At 40.2% G+C, this 19,875-nt stretch overlaps 2 protein-coding genes across 2 annotated transcripts; one reads left to right on the forward strand and one right to left on the reverse strand.

Moving 5' to 3' along the window:
* Positions 1-381: 381 nt before the first annotated feature.
* On the reverse strand, positions 382-3,882 carry lg5h9orf85 (linkage group 5 C9orf85 homolog). The gene is made up of 4 exons (XM_044198015.1): positions 3,584-3,882; positions 3,125-3,231; positions 2,323-2,436; positions 382-1,883 (listed from the first exon to the last, which is right to left on the reverse strand). Exons 1-4 carry the CDS (start codon positions 3,683-3,685, stop codon positions 1,652-1,654), a joined length of 555 nt encoding a protein of 184 aa, XP_044053950.1. The 5' UTR covers positions 3,686-3,882; the 3' UTR covers positions 382-1,651.
* A 159-nt stretch (positions 3,883-4,041) lies between these two features.
* abhd17b (abhydrolase domain containing 17B, depalmitoylase) lies at positions 4,042-19,561 on the forward strand. The gene is made up of 4 exons (XM_044198014.1): positions 4,042-4,704; positions 6,365-6,843; positions 16,146-16,325; positions 16,875-19,561. Exons 2-4 carry the CDS (start codon positions 6,377-6,379, stop codon positions 17,092-17,094), a joined length of 867 nt encoding a protein of 288 aa, XP_044053949.1. The 5' UTR covers positions 4,042-4,704; positions 6,365-6,376; the 3' UTR covers positions 17,095-19,561.
* The last annotated feature ends 314 nt before the right edge of the window (positions 19,562-19,875 follow it).

Here is a 19,875-nt window from a genome sequence, read left to right on the forward strand (position 1 = left end):
GTACCATCTGTCTTTCAAGAGTGACCGCAGCAGTTCTATGTCCATACATATAAGAGGGTATGCAAAATAATGTGAACACTTCCTCCTGAAAGTGGGCCTAATAATTTAATAAAATCCTCTTTGTTCCTCTTTGTCAGTGCCCTTTACCCATGTTTGGCATAGGCTGTCATGGTGTTTGAGACATTTCCTCATATTAAATCTGTTTCAACAGCACTTTACATTTCATCTTCATAATAACAAGAGTGGTTATTGCTTATGATGATGAGCGCCATGTGAGAAATACATCAAATGAGCTCAGATTAATCCATCCATATGCCAAGATGTCACGTATCCTAATGAGGAAGGTGAGACAAGCATGCATGCAAAGCACTCTGAGGAAAATCAATTTGATATTTTTACTGTGTATTTAAATATTTGTTTATTCTAGCGGAGACGAAAGAAGAAATTCTAGCCCAAAACAGCAATATTCTGGTACATTTAGTATTTCAACACACTTAAAATGTCTACCTATAGAATACCATTTTTTTGTTATACTGAGATGCTTCTAATACCTGGTCTACCCTCAGTGATATAAATGCAGTGGACAAAATATTAGAAACACTTCTCATTATAACACAGAACAGTTCAACAGCACCACAAACTACAGCCTCTAAAATTATCATAAAGTTGAATCACCTCTCTAAAACAGTTTCAACAAAAACTGCACATTATAAGCTTCATGAAGGTAGCATTTATTGTGGGGCTGATGTATTAGACTGCATTGGTTTTAGCTAGGTGTTCCTGATAAACTGGCAATTGAGTGTAAATATATGATTGTGCGTGACAGGGTCAATATTTCAGAGTCAGTTCATGATATCCTGGCAAAGCCTCTACTTCTGCTTTTACTGCTGCTGATCCTTCAAGGCCTCTATTAGCTCAATTATTGTGGAAGGAATTGGTAGCTTCAGGGGGTTGAATAATTTTGAGACTGGAGAAGTCATAAGTTGCATTTTCAGTTGAATTTGGGGAAACCACTTGAAGCATTTGTTGTGTTGAGCTATTTCAATTGCTTTTGTTTGAGTTGTTCACTGCAAACAGATGAAAGTCTGGAAATTTTGACAATAAACCTGATTTGCAATGGCAGTTGAGTAATTTGGATTGCAGCTGTATATCCAATTGGCATTGTTTGTGAATCGGTTTGTGAATGTACAGCACAATGTACAACTCATTCATCTTAAATTACTGTACTTCAGGTTCTTTAAATAAAAAAATTATATACAACCATCTGAAATCTTCCTGAATTATCTGCCCCAGTGTTGACATTAAAAGGACCATAGTGTAGGATTCAGTGACATCTAGCAGTGAGGTTGTAGTTTGCAACCAACTGAATACCCCTCGTCTCACCCTCCCCTTCCAAGTGTGTAGGAGAACCTACAGTGGCATACATACTTATGAATATTATATTCCATTTCTGCCATATTCTCCAAATAGAGGCCCCTAAATCTTACACATCTTACATCTTTAATTCATCGTCCAGGTTGTGCATCAACCAGTAACATTTGTTAATTTGCCTTGGTTAATTTGAGTGTGGTCACATCTCATCTTTTGATTAGAAAACATGTTTTGTATATATGTAAATAATAAAAAAAAAAAAAAGTCCACTTCATTGTCTTTAGTCTTTAACGTTGACCTGGGATACATCTGGGAGCACATCAGACTTGTTCTGTGTCTTCTTTGGTACTGAGTCACTATCAAAATCCTCATCATTGCCATCTCCAAGGTCACTTAAGTCATCATCGTCATCACTGTTCAAGTCATCCCTGTCCTTCTTCCCTCGTCCATATCCTCTCTTTCTCTGTTCACCATCTTCTTCTTGCTCCGTCTTGTCCACTTGTGAGTTTACTCTACACAGTGAGAGAAACAAAATGAGGCAATATCAAGACTGAAGCTAAAATGCTAAAATGAGTAATTTCCAAAAATGTTGTGATGTATCTCATTGTCCACAAGATGGCAGACTTGCAATAGAATTTACTGTAGGTGCTTGACAGTGATGAAAAATACAAAGATTAACTTAATAAAATACATGTGCATGTACATGTACCACACTTCTTACAATCGTTTAATTCATATACAATGTAAGGACATGTGATATGAATGGCTTCTTTATGAGTCACTGATGGCAATGTGGGCAAGAAAAACATACAACGGGCTATAAGATAAATATACAACAGTACAGCAGAAAAGTTGATCACTGAGTAAGGTCAGAACATAAAATAACTTATTAGTCATTAATCCTCTATAGATATGAATCTGCACACACACTAATAATACAGGACCACTCACGGAATAACAATGTCCTCTTTCTTCCCGCACTTGCAGCAGATCTCTAGCTGAAGGGAACAGGGCTTACAAATGATGTGATACGCATCCTTCACAGTCTTTTGAGAACACTTGACACTGAAAGAAGAAAACATGCATGCACAAATGTCATCAATTTTCACATTGGAACCAACTCCAAAACACCTTACTGCACATATACAGACTGTTGTATCCCTGAACTCAACTCATAAAGAAGTTTGCCATGCTAGCAGGAGATAACTGGACACATGCAGCACATTATGGGTTTTCCTGAGTGCCAGCTGACCTGACCAAAACAAAATGTCTGTACCATGCTTTTTGGTAGTCCTGCATTTAACTTGCCACCTGCCTTGCTACAAGCATGTATGTGGCAGACAAATCAGTCTGGTTTGAATTTCCAATGGCTCCTTTTGGTCAAATCTGCCCCTCTGTGTCAGAGATTCTGGGAGCTCAAAGTGATGGCTTAATATTTCTTATGTAGCCTGACCAGAAGCCAAAAATACCCCCGTGTAATAATTTTATAATGGTATAAAATGTGGAACCTGTAACATTCAAGTGCTTTGGTTGATAAAATGAATACACTGATTAACTAACTGATAAGTGTAATTATAATCCATACTGATTATCTTGCTTTATCGATTACTCACTAATCGCTTCAGCATCAATTACTTGCTTGTTTACTGTAACAGATCAGATCAGTTGAGATGTGTGCAGTGATGAGCAGTTGTAGCAGTGCAGTTACTTTTCTGTAATGAAATGAATGTCTGCCGTACCCAAGTGTACTCACCATTTTCGGGGCTGTGTTAGTGTCTTGTATTTGTTGTACTTCACTTTCCACTCAAGAACACCCTTACAATGTTGACAGAGCCCATCATGGATCTTTGATTTTGCCTTCTACAAATCACATGAGCAGAAACATGGTGGAAAGGTTTTAATAATAATGTTATGACATAGCTTGACAAAACAACAGGTTGTAAAGGCAGGTTTGAAAGGAAATGTATTATTATTATTATTGAGAAGATTGCTTGAACCAAAAAAAAAGTATTTTTATAAACAATTTCTGAACAATGCCACAACAATATACAGACAACGTTAACTATAACCTCGCCTCTACACAAGAGCACAATGTTAACTCTATAACAATATACAATGTAACGTTAACTCAAAAAGTAAAGTCCCTTTAGTTGAGCTAAGTAAGGCGTTACCCATGTAGGCTAGCTACACATTTGACACAACGTTACTTCACCTTCACTTGTACAGTCGCTCCGTACTTGTCGTTTTTGAAGGCAGCGGTGTTTTGATGCTTCTGGCCTCGCGACCGAGATACATTACCTTTCTGAGAACTCATCTTATTTTCCAATTTTTAGTTACACATGTTATGTGGGTACACAAATCCAAAAACCACGCCAGAGAGTGAGTGCCCTAACCCGGAAGAAGTACAAGCACGTCATGTAACGTCATTGAGGTCAAAACACGAACCCTCCACGTTTCTCAAAAGTGGTTAAAATAAATCAAGACAAAGAGCTGTTTGTTGGAATAAAAATTTAAAATATCTCAACACTTTTTGAAATTGACAAATACGCTTAAAAAATAGTTACAGGTCAATGACGTCACCCGATTAAACGTTAGTCACCTCGATCGATGCTGATTGGACTGTGCCTCGCGATAGTAATCTCCGGTTGGTTCTCCTAAACGTCAATCAAAACATTAGGTCACCACTCTGCAGCGTCGACAGATCCGCCCATACATTTCCACACATTGTACCATTGGTGGGCACGTTTCATCAACCTCTTTGCTATTGGTCCATAAAGCTGTCAACCACGTCCTCTCCTTTCCTCACTAGACAAGATCACTAGCAGAGTGATATTCACAAAGAAGGCGGCGATGATTTCGAGCCAAGTGATACTGCTGTGAAGTGTTCGGCGAACCACTACGGGCGTGTGACAACAATTTAGTTGATTTTAGACCTTTATCGAATTTACCCATGTCGCTGTTGAGTTGTATTGACTTGAACGTTTTGAATGAATCGATCTCGTTATCATTCAGGGCCATATGTTGAGAAAATCGAGCGGAGGAAAAAGAAACGACAGTTTCGGAGGCTGTCTGGACCGGAGGACGAAGCGGCAAGCTAATAGTAACTCACACAGCTGAGGTGCCAAGAGGGATATATACACGCTCAAAGTGACATCGCTAACAAACAGGGCACGGAACAGGATAATCTTGCCGAGGATAACCTTGTCAATCTCCTGGCGTCGAGAAGAAGATAAATTAGTTTGCTTGGTGCGAAGATAACACCTGACTACGCTGGCCAATACTGTCAGCTCAAAATAGAAAGAAAAACAAAACAAGCGTCCAGCTGCCGTTCAGGTAATGTTGGGATCATTTCTTTCCTCAGTTTTGATAAGAAACACACGCACATTTGCATGTTTGGTGTTGCATGGCTAATTGGCCCATCACACTTGGCAATAAAGTATGTCTAGCCACTGGATGTTAAACCTCCACAAACCAGCCTAGAATCACTGTAATCTGAACACATTGCTGCCTCCACCACCATTTTACAGTAAATCACTGCCAGGGCTCCATTCTGTCTCCAGGGCTAGAGATTATTGACTATTTTGGAGAATATGGGAGGCAAACATCCACTATATATTTGGATGTCACTGCATCTTGCAGAAGTGACATTACACGTGATTAAATCTAATCTGTTACAGCCAAATTGTTTATGTAAAAGGCACACAGGTAATTAAGTGGAATTAAAGTCACCTGTGTGTGTGATCAAGATACACAAGTGATTTCTACACCTGTATCTGTAAGAGATCCTGTGTCCAACAGCTGGTTAGCAACTTTTATGTTGAAAATGATATGAAGACAGAGGACCATTCCATACAAATCCATTAAAAGGTTGTTGAAATACCATCAGGAGAATGATACACAATTAAATAATCAAAGGCTCTGAAAATCCATCAGAGTGCGGACAATTGTAGAAGAATGAAAACAGCTGTAAATCTGCTATGGGCAGTTTAAAGACATTAAGTGGACAAGAAGAGTACTTGTGATCGCATGGGAGGCCACCAAGATGCCTATTACAAATCTGTAGCTTCTTCAGAGTTGCCAGAGTTCTATGGATGGGAAGCCATACGGCCAACATTTGTTGCCTATGTGCTTCATCATTCATAGTTTTTTACAGGAGTAAGTCACTGTTAAATAAAACAGCATTATGCTGCTGGGATGCTTTTCTGCAGGAGGACCTGCAAAAGCTTGTCAAAGCTACAGGAGAAATTAGCAATATGCCAGTGTTTCCTGGCAAAAAAGCCATCGCAGACTGTTAGAGAATTGCAATTGCATATTTGCATCAAGGATGTAATTGCGAAAATGTAATAGTACTTCTAGCACCTTTTTTATTGGAAATACTATCCACAACACATTGTCATCATCCTGCCCGTGGTCTGCTTGGGCCTATTCAAAAGGGCATGTGTAGTTATGCAGAGTCAAATTACACAGCCCCCCCATCTCCAGTGCTGGCCACTGCAATTCAAAAGCACCTGGCATATCTAAAAGGTAGCCTTAGGTTGGGGTCCAGGTGCAGGGTGAAACAAGAAAGCCTTTTAAGTCAATACTGTCTGAGTGGTTGTGGAGCCAGGGTTAGATTTTTTTATTTTATTTTTTTTTTTATATTATAATCCTGGCTGAAGAGAGCCATGCAGCAGCCTGGCTTTATCCCCCAGTCCCGGAAACCCCCTGCTTTTCCACTTAACAAAGACAAGTGTTTATATTCATGGAGAGAACATCATTCAAGAGTTCTGTGGCACGAATTTGCTCTTGTGTTGTTTTTCCTTGTGATCAATCTACAAGGGATGCAGTGGCAAATTAGTGTTTCAGTTGTTTGAGAGAGCCCAGATGCTCTTGTTTGATGAGGTTGTATCTGTTTTCTCTCTCATTCTTAGTTCTCAAAGGCAATTCTTATATTTAATCCACTGATGAAATGTATCTTTTTTTATTTTAACCATCCTCACTCTCTCTGTCACAGTGTTTTTTGAGGATGAACCACTTATCCCTCAGCGAGCTATGTTGCCTGTTCTGCTGTCCACCATGCCCCAGCAAGATCGCCTCTAAGCTGGCCTTCCTACCCCCAGAGCCCACCTACAGCCTCATGTGTGATGAGAGTGGCAGCCGATGGACGCTGCACCTCTCTGAGCGTGCCGACTGGCAGTACTCGTCTCGTGAGAAAGACGCCATTGAGTGTTTCATGACACGCACCTCAAGAGGGAACCGCATTGCCTGCATGTTTGTCCGCTGCTCACCTAATGCCCGGTACACTCTATTATTCTCCCATGGAAACGCAGTGGACTTGGGCCAGATGAGCAGCTTCTACATTGGCCTGGGTTCACGCATCAACTGCAATGTCTTCTCCTACGACTACTCGGGTTACGGGGCCAGTTCTGGAAAACCCTCGGAGAAGAACCTGTACGCCGATGTAGATGCTGCCTGGCAGGCACTCCGGTCACGGTAAGGAGAGATGATGATGGACGGAGGCAAGACGGAAGAACCTGTATACAGATGTTGGCACTGCCTGTAGAGAAAGGATGCAGTAATCGATTAGTAGTGATAAATGCATTGATATTAGAGTAATTGAATAGCACACAGACTCTAACCTTGATTTTTCACAAGTGTTGCTCCCCTGTCCCCGGCACTCAGAACATGCTAATTACTGACAGCATGAGGGAGAAATAAAAGTTAATCCCCACAAACGTTTAGGGGGTGAATTAAATTCCCACAAGTGGATGAACACCTGAAATGCATTACACGGTTTTAACTTGCATGCAGTAAATGGTCTCAAACCCAGATCTTAAGGGAAACCTTCCCGTATAGTGCATGACAATAGTTGTAGCCTGAGTAGTTCTTGAAATTTTTCCTCTACATATTGCAAGTCACAAATTCAGCTGTGTAAACAGGGAGGACAGTCATATTAACAGCAACTCTCTGTTCATGTCATTCTCGTTGACAGTTTTGCATTGGTAGTGAGAAATGATGCTGTGAATACCTTTTACAATGGCAACCTTCCTTGGTTTTCTCATGCTGTGAATGTCTACAGCTATGGGGAAGTTTGACAAAGTAAATGGGGACTGCTGAAATATAATCTGATGTAAAGTAAAATCTGAAGAAACCGTGCTGATGTAGATTGATGTGGAAAATCAGAGACATGGAGAGAAAACAAAAAGAGCTGAAGAGTGAGAGCTGAAGATGTGAAGAGTCTACAGAAGGAGCTGGGTGGAGGGATGATTAGATTGGACCTGATAAAATCATGGGTGAAGATGATGAGGGATCGTTTAGTAGCGATGACATGATGTTCTTGTAGGCGATAATAAGGAGCGTGTCTATGATTATGCTGGTCAGCCATATGTAGGTGTGAGTGGGTGCTCTGCTGCATCTTTTTTGCTGTGTAAGCTAAGAATAGACTGATATTTATTGGCCGATATTCGACCTCTACTGATTGCCTATCTGTGATTTTCCAGCTCATAAAGCTTACTTATTCAGTGCTTCTTGTTGATGATGTCTGCATTAAGCTGTATCAAAGTTTGTAATGTTAACGAAACGAGCAAGGACCCCTGGACTCCTCGTGGTTTTACATTGCAGATGGTCTAGAAGAATTTGCTGTTGAATTCCTGCTCTTACAGTGCATTCATTCATGTACTTGAAAGAAAACAATCCTGGAAAACAATTTTTCTTAATTTCGTCAACCTGTTTTTTCCTTTTCTTATTCATGATGTACAAAACTTAATACAGTTCTTAATGAAATTACAGCTAAAAGGATGTTGTATGCAGATTGATGTTGCTTGCTTAAATTCTGAATCATTAATATCTGTCCAAAATCACCTATGGCCTATCACTACTTACGCACGGAGTCTCCTCTCAGCTTCAGACCCTTCCCAAGGATAAGGCCTTTCTACCAGTGCTGAGCAGTGTTCATCAGTCTGTCTGTTTAACCCCGTGTCTCACTTCCTTCAATCCCTCTGTCATTTCCTTCTTTTGTCCTTTTGTAACACCATAGGCATTGTACTCCTATGTTGTTGGGGCTGGCTCGCCAGGAGGGGCAACATTTGTCGCCCTTGTATTGGGGTCTCACAAACATTCAATACATACATGACATATGTAGAGCAGAAACAATTAGTTGAAACAGAAAAGTAATTGGCAACTATTTTAATAATCAGTTATTTGTCTTTTTTTTTCAAGCCAAAATGGCCACCATCCGACTATATCCGATGATAGTAAACTTAAATATCTTGTGTTTTGGGCTGTTGATAGGACAAAGCAAGCAATTTGAAGATGACACCTTGGGTTTTGTGAAGTTATGATGGACAGTTTTCACTACTTTGACATTTTATGGACAATTAATGGGTATAATCGTGGAAAGAGTTGACAGATGAATAGTTGCAGCCATATACGCATGCATACATGACAGATGTTCTTTCTCTGCATAAACAAGAAAGCATACAGCCACACACCTGTTCTGACAGAGGTGTGTGTGAGAGAATAATGTGTTCGTCATAATGGTGCCTTCTTGCTTATGTGGATGAAGGAGAAATAAAAGTTCATCCAGTAGGCCTGGTTGTTTTTGTATACTTCCTGCTGGAAGACAAACAAATGACTGAGAGGAGATGGGGGACGCTGGCTCAGGAAAACTAAAAAGGCCGGAAGAGAAGAGCCAAAGCTGTGCATATCAACCACAAAGAGGAAAGACTAGGCTTCTAGTGTAAAGTGCCCCTCCTGGGTCTCAATGCAGATGTGGGTGTATGTTCTTTCTGTGGTAAATGAATTTGTTGGCACTGCGGAGATTTAAAAGTGCTGATGGATAACACTGGTAGGTCCACTGGCAACAAAATGTGTTTCTTAGCTGCTGACTTTTGTTGAGTCTCTCTCAGCACTTCTTTCACATTTTACACCATATACGGTTTCACAGACTATACTGATTGGTCTAATGTAAATAAGGACCTTTTTAAATAAGGAAGCTGGCAACTTTAAACAGGAAACTCTTGATCATAAAGGTTCTGCATACAGGAAACAGGCCACTGCTGTGAAGAAGAACCTGCTTTTCTGGTGGCCAGTCACTGTCTGTGTGTCGGATCAAATACATTTTGTTTCTTTAATGTTGAAACCTTTCTGTCACTTGCGTTTTCAATTTAACATGCATCATTGCCATGGATGCCACACAAACAGTTTTACCAAAGCTTTAGTTACAATGTCGAATGTGATGGAAAGGAAAAGAGAGAAAAGCCTAAGATAGGCCTTCTGGACAGTCTGAAACACATTCTCTTTTCTTTCCGTACACAGCTCCAGACAACTTGAAAGAGAAAGGAGTACTTACAGCTGCTGTGGTGTTCTGCTCCTTTTATTTATCTTTTATTTTTATTTTTCCAGCTTGCTTACTTATTTTTGTTGATAGACCAAGGAACCTCCTGCTCCCACACATAGTCGTGATCGGTGCAGAAATTGAATATGAAATGAAATTGCACACTCTTCAAATCATATGAAATTACACTTGGTGATTTGTGTGGGGGGGCAGGAGGTGGTAACAGCAACTATTGGCTACTCTTCTGCACACTGTGTGGCCCGGGCTCTGTAGAGATGCATGATGTTGAAATTCTTTACCAATAACGGATTTTTTCTATGGTCTCTTTCGTTTTTATTGCAGTACAACACATCTAGTTTCCACTAGCGGAGTAATTCATACTGTGACTGTAATGGTATGCAGTTGTCTAGAAAGCATTACTTCATTAATACTTTTATGTGTGATGAATTTTGATCACAGTGCGATGCACAGTGCATCCTGCATGTGACTCTAGTCAGCAAAATATTAGCTGATTGTCTGAATAAGCTAAATTTGTCCTTCAATAACAGCACTGAGATCATAGTCCAAATACACATTGGCACTACCTAATTTGCCTAGGCAAACTACACTTTTACACCTTAATCAGATGGGGTGGCTGTTTTGCCTGCGAGTGTTACTGAAGGCTTTGGAGTGTGTTGTAATATCTGTAACAAGCTAACTGTTTCTGTACATGGCGTTAATCAGCTGTTTTATTAAAAAAGGGCAGAGCATGTATACATCAATCTCTGTATCACATGGCTTTGTAGGTTAATCAGGGAAGAATCCTCTTCAAGATCAGATGAGAGGCTTAAAGGAACAAGAAAATAACTTGATATTCAAGAAGCCTCAACTTGCGTGCACACTGTCCCGTGCTTTGTAGTCCCATGGTTAACAGTCCTTCAGCACAGTCAGACTGAGTTCCCTCTGGCTCTCGCAATAAAGACGAGTTGAATGGGGTGAGGTGACTGAGTGCTTGTTGTTCTTTCTCTGCAGTGCTTTGTTATGCGTTCACATAGTTGTAATTACACTGTCTATCAGTTTTAATAGATTCACACAGTCGCTAATAAAACATTAGGTCTCTGTACAATACAGGCCACTATTTAGGAACAGGTCATGAGATACTGGGGCAATATAGGGTTTTAGAATTCAGTTTTTGTATGCGATTCTTCTTACTGAAGTAATTTTCTTTTGTGTGAGTGTGTTTTAGATAATGTATTCCACAGAGAAGAGTCACGGGATATCTGATATTTGAGAAGTACCACAATGGCATGTCAACTGTGCTGCCCTGTTTTGTCACTAACACATTAGTGATAAAGTCTTTAGCACGGCTAAATCTTTATACATTATGACATTCTCAAAAGCCAAGTTGCAAGTCTGAATGCCAACTTGTAATCACATTTCTTTTTGGGGATCCCTCTTCTAGGCTTCTACTCATGTCACAGTAAGAGGGCTTATAACATAACATGTTTGTCTGAATAATGGCATATGGAGATCTCCTCATTTGTATGTGTTGGGAAAATGCAGATGCCACTTTTCATGCAAAGATAAGAATAAGGCTTGATGTTAGAATATACCTTAAATGTCACAGGGTTTTAAAAAAAAAAAAAGAAGAAAAGACAGCAACATTATGTAACAATGTCATACGGCTGCTTTTATGGCACACAAGGCACTTGTTATGATGGAGCTGGGCACACAGACATCCTGCTCGGGACGTACTGCTCCTTTGTTTGTTTGGTTTTTTTTTTGGTTTTTTTTTATAACCAAAAAATCGTTCTCCAAGTCCATTTTGCATACTGTTTTTGGCTTAACCAAATGACAAGCGTCAATGTAAAATTTGTGGTTGGGATACCTCGATCACTGGGGAAAATAACTTTTATTGCCATGTCAGTGTCACTCGTTTTGTCTGCAAGAGCTCTGCTGTCTCTCCAGTTACAGTATACATCATGTTAATGGCCCTGCTGTCAGGATTGTCAACACTAACTGCTTATGTTGCCACACATGCTAAGGCTTTTAAAACCCCCTAGCATTATATCAGCTCAGCAGGCACTTCAGTCACATTAATTGTGTGCTACAAACATTTTTCTTACACAAAGAAACTTAAATGAAGTTTTTAAGGATTTTTCACAACCGATCGGGGATGATTGCTAGCTAATCACTAGAATTAAAACATGGGACTTAAAGTCTCATTCATGTGCTCAAAATTACAAGTTAAAAAGGGATTTATTCACAGAAAATGATGGAAATCTTGTGCACAATTGTGAATGTTATTAGCCTTGCATACTTTTCCACTCTTGTGTACATAAACTTTTAGGGTAGAACCTTCAAAGCTGAGTGTAAATAAGGCTCCTAGTATCCATATTTTCTGCCTTTTTGACTCAGCTCTCTGTGTGTGATGGTCGGAGGGCTGTGCCAGATTCCTACTTGACTGTCTGTGATAGAAATAGGTTTCAACCCAGCCTTTTGGCCCTGCTGAACATGAATCTACTAGATTGTGTTTATCACATCAAAAGACCTCACTGCATGGCCTCACATTAGTCTGCTGCCTACAGTATATCCCTCGTGTCTCATGTCAGATCAGACAAACAGCCTGAATGAAGAGTGCGTCTCCCGCATCTTTCACTTTCTCTGCTTGTTGTACTGTCATGTCTTTTTTCTGATTATTTGACATTTTTAACGCACCAGATTCTGTCGTCTTCTGCTTCTGTTTTTGGTTTTGTGTCATCCAATCTTTCTCTGCTTATTCAGCAGTCAGCAAATTCACCTTCTCTTGAATGCTGACACACGTGTAGGCTGCGTTTACTTTACTCCACAGTCATATGACAGAGGGCAGCCACCTGTCACTCTGCTAAAAGTCTAACTACCAAACAGCTTAGCCAGGCACATGACACACACTCGTCGTGTGTTTGTTTTGTTCAGCCGGAGTGGATGAGGCACTCCCTTCACCTGAGCAGGGAGTGGGCCAGATGATTCAGCAATTGTATGAGTCAGAAGGTTTACACACTCATGTGTTCTCCATTATCTTACTAAGGATTACACATACTAATAGAACTAGAACGTGTTGTTCAACACTAGAGGAAATGGAGCATGGAAAAAAAGGTAGGGTTTATTGACTAAAAAGTGGCCAAGCTGACGAAAGCCATCAGCCCACTTACCGTGTGTGTGTGTGTTTTCCATCCTTTTCTTTTCCCTCTGAGATGGAGGCGGGCCAGCAGTCAATCCTGCTAGTCTAATATTGAGCGGTAGCCTAGCAACCGATTTCCAATGAGCGTTGAGACCCGAGGTCTTCCCACACTGTAGCCAGTTAAAAAAATTTAAAAAACAGGACAAACTCACTTCCTGGTCAATCATCTTTATCTTCTATGAATTTTTTACTTTTCTTTACTTGAAATATCAGTGGCATGTAGGCTGATGGGGCCCGCAGGGCAAAAAAAGAGACAAAGCTTAGTGACGGTACTAGCTGATTATATGTCCTGACATCTTAATATTTAATTCACTCCATACTGAATTTATTTAATTTTTTTTTTATATGTGGGCATTGAGCCAGAAACAGAGATCTCAACATTTATTTATTTTCAAGACAATTCTGAATAAACAAGTATACAATGGCAGAAAATGAGTAAAAAGGTGCTAAGCATAATAACTGATCATTGGAGCGCTTCAGTGAAAGATCCCCCTGCTGTAGTGCAGATGGTACACAAATCTGTTAAACATGCCTGTACATATGTTCAGGATTTCCTAAAATATCTGTTATTCCCATAGCAGTCATAGTGACTGCTATGGGATGAGAATATTTTTGGTCTTCAGGGAGCACAAGGTGGGCAGCCAAGAGGGAGCAAGAGACATAATAGGGGGACGAGGGAGGATGTGATGCATAATAGATTGGATTTGTGTCAGGAGACTAAATTGGTGAAGGTCTGGGGGAGGGGTATAACCATGGAGCATGGCTGGCTATGGCTTGGTGAGGTCTGTTCAAGCTGAAATGCAATATAGTAAATTGTAGGCTAGTGTTGGCTGGGGGGGGGGGTTGGTAAAAGCCTCTCATAGTGCCGTTTTAACACGAGTGCAGCTGCAGATCTGCACTGCGATTTTCCTCATGTGCCAAAACAGCAGGGTGGGTTATCGGTTAGAGTGACCTTGTTGTAAGTGGAAGGTCACAGGTTTAAGGCTTGCATTATTCATTGTGTTTACTTGTTGGTGTAAATCTGTAAGCAAAGCATGCCAAGTTAGGTTTGGGGAAAGCCTTGCTGCGTTTGCTATCATATCTTTTCACCTGATGACTAAGCTGTCAAATGGTTTCAATTTAGCCTCTCTGTATTGACACTGCATAAGCTTTACATTGTAGTGTCATCCATCTGGTGAGTGTTATGTGTCTTAGGATTGGTCAGGCTTTAGTGGCCTGACACGGAAAAAACCTTTTGACTAGATAAGCATAAGTAAAATGTAATAACAGATAAAGGTGTACTTGAGGACTACCTAGATAAAACTGTTCATAACAGTAAAAAAAAAAAAAAAAAAAAAAATAAGACTGTTGTGACAACAGGTCACACCTACAGGCATTGCTCTCCACCGTTCGGCAATACGGTAGATTTATGAGGTCTAATGAAAAGCACCCATTCAGAATTTGTTACGATAGAATGCTGCCTGTGAACAGTTATGAGTAAGGGAAATAAGCAACCAAACAACCCCCTTGTACCAAGCAATTTACTTTTCTCTCTCTTGGGAGGAGAGACCAAGAGAGTGACTAAACCAACAGGGTGGCAGTCATCTCACAGATTGCTTGACTTCTTCTTTTACTTGTCTGTCTTCCTTTCAAGATAGAGTTCACTGCTCTTGACAGAGAAGAGTGGGTTTGATTTTTACTGAAAGTGCCTGTCCCTTGAGCTGTTATTATCTACCTTACATATTGTCTGTTAGCTGAGCTTAAGCCTTGCAGCAAAAAACTTACTTTACTAAATCTTCCTATGCCAAAAAAATTGGTTATTGTTTTTGTCAAATTAACACTGAACCAGGTAAAAGTAGGCATGCGATGTGCTCATCTTCGGAAGCGTGGTAGGTTATAAAAGCACAAAGGCATTTACTTGCAAACGGTAAAACAAAGCTGTTTGTGACAGATTTTTCTTTTTTTTTATCAGACACTTCAGAAAGGTCAGTGTAATTTTTGATACAGTTTGTAAAAAGACTTGAGAATTTGGCCTCAGCAACATTATGATGTATAATCAAGATAAGCTGTACATTGTATATTATTGTCAGCCAACCTTGATGGTGATGTTACATCACAGCACCCAACAGTCTGCAGTCTGCAGTAACACTTTCCCATGTCGTGCCAGTATTTTAACCCCTGTTTATACTCTGTGAAGGCCAGCTGACACACCAACGGTAAACAGTTCCGATATTCCTGCTAATGACTGTCTGCAAACTAAACTGTCATGTACATTTCCATCATCTATCTGAAGTGGATGTGCCTGTACTTAAGTTAAGTCTATTGCCCTTTCATAGCAGTAGGGCTACATTACTGCAGATAATTTCTTTGCTGAGGTCGTGTTAGACTTGTGTCTGTGTTCCTAATTATAATAATCCATCATAGCAGTGTAGAGTGGTGTCAGACTTTGGTGTTCATGCATTGTTCATAGCTGTGTATTATAGGAGTACAGTGGCAGAGGCTGTAATGTTAGTGCTCCCAATTTTCATAATAGCGTAGAGCAGAGATTTTGTCAGTCTGGTTGTGGCTGTTTACTATGCACTATCCAGCAGTGCAGCAGTAGAGACCGTGATGTAATGTTCTCAAACTAGGTTTCAGGTTGTCAGCTGACTGCTTGCTTGCTACATTGGGTCACGTTCTCCATAATCAGCTGTGGAATGTCTTCTCTTCTGTCCCCCCCCAGTTTCTCCCTCACCCTCAAATCCGGTATTAGTGTCTGTCTTGCTCTCTTTCTGCTTGTTTTGCTCTAATTCCCCCTCCTCCCCTCTGAATCATGAGACTACAGTGGTGGTCCTCTCTGTTTAGCTGCTTTGAATAGTTGCAGAAAGCCACTGAACCATGGCTGTTTCCCATCTTTGTGTGCTTGTTTTAGGAGACCATATAATCACTGAGTTACTGTGGCATGACGTTTCAGCCAATAATAGAGTATGAGTAAGTCTAAGTTAGCACACAGGTGTGTATTTGCATATGGAGCAGCACGTGGGGGAAACGAGAGAACAATCTGAGACTAATTGGCTGTGTCAATCAACTTTAACATGAACTAGAAAAGGAAGTTTTTTTTTTGTTTTTTTTTAATTCACTATTTTGCCAGCCAAGCTGCTTTTTACCTTGCCTTACCAGACGCCTGTCAGTGTCTGGTAGAGCACACAAAATGTACCCGAACATGTCTGGCCACTAGCAGTGTAAATTTCCTGTTCATGATCAGCGAAAGCATGATATTCAGATATTCTGTCCTTCTCGCAGGTATGGCATCCGGCCAGAGAACGTGATCGTGTACGGCCAGAGCATTGGCACCGTGCCCTCAGTGGACCTGGCTTCTCGCTATGAGAGCGCTGCAGTCATCCTCCACTCCCCGCTCACCTCTGGCATGAGAGTGGCCTTCCCCGACACGAAGAAGACCTACTGCTTTGACGCCTTCCCAAAGTGAGTGCGCTGTATGGATGGATTGCATGTGTGAAAGCCAGGCTAAATGTATCCCAAATGTCCACAGAAAGGCACACAGCCTCTCTGTACAGTTATTTGAATAACAAGAGTACACATGCATTTATGAATGAATTTGCATCAGGAAAACACACACACACACACACACACACACACACACACACACACACACACACACACACACACACACAAAAGCTTGCAAACATGGACTTTTAAATGTGTCATATCAATTCAGGAAGTGTTTTTCTTCTTAATGAGTCACAGCTATGGTCACAGCGCTTAAAATATTTTCAATAGCTCTCTCTGGTGGTCAGTTGGCAAACTAACTGCTCCATTTCTCTTTATTGGTGAAATCTAACATTTGTTGTGGTGTTTGTGTGTTGTTGTGTTTTGTGTTGTTTGTTTTTGTTTTTTTAAGCATTTATGATTACAATAACTCAACCCAGGTCTCACTTTTTCTGTTTGTCTTTTATGTCTGTATTTTACATCCCTTTCTACCTAACTCTGTTTTCATATCTTCTTACTCCAAAGCATCGACAAGATTTCGAAGGTAACGTCACCAGTACTGGTGATCCACGGTACGGAGGACGAGGTCATCGACTTCTCCCATGGCCTGGCGCTGTATGAGCGCTGTCAGCGCCCCGTGGAGCCGCTCTGGGTGGAGGGGGCTGGACACAATGACGTGGAGCTCTACGGACAATACCTGGAGAGACTCAAACAGTTCGTTGCACATGAGCTGGTCAACTTGTAGAGGAGCTATAAAAAAAACCAAAAGGGTGGAGAGGGAGGTAGAGAAGAAAGCAAAAGTTTTCTGAAGAGGTTGGTTGATGGAGAAGGGGTACAACTTTTTCTATTTTTTCTTTTTTTTTTTGTGAAGTGATGCAGGTAGAAGTGGTGTTTGTCTGTGTAGTACTGAAGTTTTGGTGGCAGTCCTCTCTTTAATTAATAAGCGCCTCTCCCCCTTGGAGCACTAGTTTTCCCGGGCCCAGAGCCTGTCAGTACCGTCCGCTCCACATGCTGCAGCTGTGAACTTAAAAGTAACCATCATTTTTGTTTTGCTTTTTAGATTTTCTTTTTATCATGTTGAAAATTGCACATCGTGAAAGTGTGTGAATGAAAGAGGAAGTGGACATGTGCACAAACATACCATGTGTTCATGCAGTATACGAGTGTGTGTGTGTGTGTGTGTGTGTGTGTCACATTTCTGCTGCCTTTTGAGAAAGACATGGTCCACGGTTCTTAATGGAGACGTCTGGTCAGCTCTTGAGGCTTTTGAGGTTCTAAGAAACAGCCTTGCAACAAACTGGACAAGAAGTGTACCAGACTCTTCCTTATCTAACTGAACTCCATCTGACTTTGAAGTCAGGTTTGGTCCTACACACTGCAGTCACCATGACTCTTTTTTTGGATTACTGTTTTATTATATTTTTTTATATTATACATGATATTTGCACGTATCAGCTGTCACTGAAGAACTGTACAAGACGAACTGACATATCTAGCTGTGCCAGTGTTGCCAAATGTTTAGTATAATATATTGTAGAGACTTAGACAAAGAACTTTGTACAAATAACATCTAGAAACATCTCCCAAGCTCTCATAGCTGTATTCAGTCTCTACTTCTCTGTTTAGTCCTAAAATGGTACAATTTAATAAAATCTACAAGAATATGATGCCAGCCACTTAAAAGGTTGGGGCTATATATCATTGACCAATAAAGTGTGGGTTATTTCCTCACACTGTCTTTGAGAACATTTCCACAGTTGTTACATCTGAGTTTACCTCTAAGTATTGTCACTGTAGGATCAGTATCACTACGCTGTAGTCGACAAACGTGACCTTTTTTAGAGAGAAATAAAATGCTGCAGTTTTGTGGACAAAATATCTGACCCCTCTTTAGAAATAAGAAGTATTTGCCTTGATATAGTAACTATTATGAAGCCCAGTGTTGACAAGTCTGTCTTTGGGGCTGAAGATATCAAGTTAAATAATGTATGTAGTTATTATTACAGATCTCTTATGTACCTGAAGCCGATATTTCTTGATGTATCTATTTTTTTTATATGATAAAAATTTAACTACTGTGGCAGCAGCTAACGGTCTGATCTGATCAAGACTTATACTACTAATGCCAATCAGGACTGAATGGTGAACGTTATTAACACAGCTGATGTCGACTCACTTTCAGTTCAGGAAGTTGTTTAAAAAATGAAAATGTTGTATTTTAAGTTATTGAGAAGCATTTACTTCAGAACATTTGAGCTGAAAAATGAGTGGACTCCAACCTTTTTGTTACTCACTCAATATGTGTACTGGGACAATGGTTTATGTCAGCTTAAGTGGCTCAGCATTAAAGGTCTCCATCATGGACAGAATGTTTAGCTTTTGTTTGTGTCTAAACTTTATCTTTTTGTCTGCATGGTATTTTTGAATCCATTGTCTGTTGATTTGCCCTTTAATGCTGAGTGAGGCAAAACATAATTATCCAGCCAATGACTCCATTAAGGCACTGTCAGAGCCCTGAAAAGTGCTACTGCATGCCACAGATGGCTAGTTTCTGTTGTGTTTTTGGCCTGTATAACAAACACAGAACTACATAAGAAATCTTCATGAGTCATTTTCGTATGGGTATTTTTAATACCTGTATTACACTTGAGCCTTTGTTCACAAAAGGGGTCACATACTCTTGGTAAGTGACAATTAACCAATAAGTCAATGGGTGCTACTGTAAACCTTCAGGTCTGATTACTTACAGGTTGAGAGGAAGCAAAGATAGCTTGATGTTTGTCAGATTGACCATGATCCAGATCAGGATTGGTAACTGTTTGGGTCTGTTGGAACTGTAATGAAAAGTTGTTGTTTTTTTTCACAACTCATTTGTCTTATAAACAAGGTTATGCTTTCTTTCATTCTCACTTTGTAAATAATATTTGTACTGGACATGTTGCCATTTGTCTTTTTCTTTCACACGCTTTTATCATCTGTCAACTGTAGTTCTTCTCTAACTCTTGATATGACAACTATTAGACCATGGTAGGCCATCATTGTGGCTTTTCAGATGACCTTTGTACTGGTCACTTTGACTAATGTCATCTCTGATTTGATTAGATTAATTTTGTATAGCATATTTCAATACAAAAGGAACTTATATGTAATAACAATATTAATATAGTAATTCTAACATGGATAGAGAAAATAAAATGGTATTTGAGAAGCAACCCAGTTTGTGACTGAACTGTTGATTTTGGGGCAGGGAGACTTTTTATTCCTCTTCATTTTAGGTCTGTATTATAGAGATGGGTCATTTTTTCGCATGCTCATGCATGTCATTAAGACGGTACAGTACAGTGTAATGGAGTCTCCCTCCCAAAGTGACGGGGACTTGCTCTTATTGTGACTGGGATGAGCTCATGTTCTCAGGACAAGAGAGTGCTTCTCTTATGGTAGAGATGTGATTTGGATGCACCACAGCAAAACAGGTTGATATTTACTGTCAACAACACACACTCTGCACTCCCTCTGTCAGGATGAT

The sequence above is a fragment of the Siniperca chuatsi genome, linkage group LG5, assembly GCF_020085105.1.
Source record: "Siniperca chuatsi isolate FFG_IHB_CAS linkage group LG5, ASM2008510v1, whole genome shotgun sequence".
Classification (NCBI taxonomy): Eukaryota; Metazoa; Chordata; class Actinopteri; order Centrarchiformes; family Sinipercidae; genus Siniperca; species Siniperca chuatsi.

Bases quoted from the DNA above. Each gene is read 5' to 3' on its own strand.
- abhd17b (XM_044198014.1), top strand. From the start codon at position 6,377: ATGAACCACTTATCCCTCAGCGAGCTATGTTGCCTGTTCTGCTGTCCA. The intron at 6,844-16,145 runs GTAAGGAGAGAT...TCCTTCTCGCAG, and splicing joins TGGCAGGCACTCCGGTCACG to GTATGGCATCCGGCCAGAGA. The intron at 16,326-16,874 runs GTGAGTGCGCTG...CTTACTCCAAAG, and splicing joins TGCTTTGACGCCTTCCCAAA to CATCGACAAGATTTCGAAGG.
- lg5h9orf85 (XM_044198015.1), bottom strand. From the start codon at position 3,685: ATGAGTTCTCAGAAAGGTAATGTATCTCGGTCGCGAGGCCAGAAGCAT. The intron at 2,437-3,124 runs GTGAGTACACTT...TTCTTCTTTCAG, and splicing joins CTAACACAGCCCCGAAAATG to TGTCAAGTGTTCTCAAAAGA. The intron at 1,884-2,322 runs GTGAGTGGTCCT...CTCACTGTGTAG, and splicing joins AAAGAGGACATTGTTATTCC to AGTAAACTCACAAGTGGACA.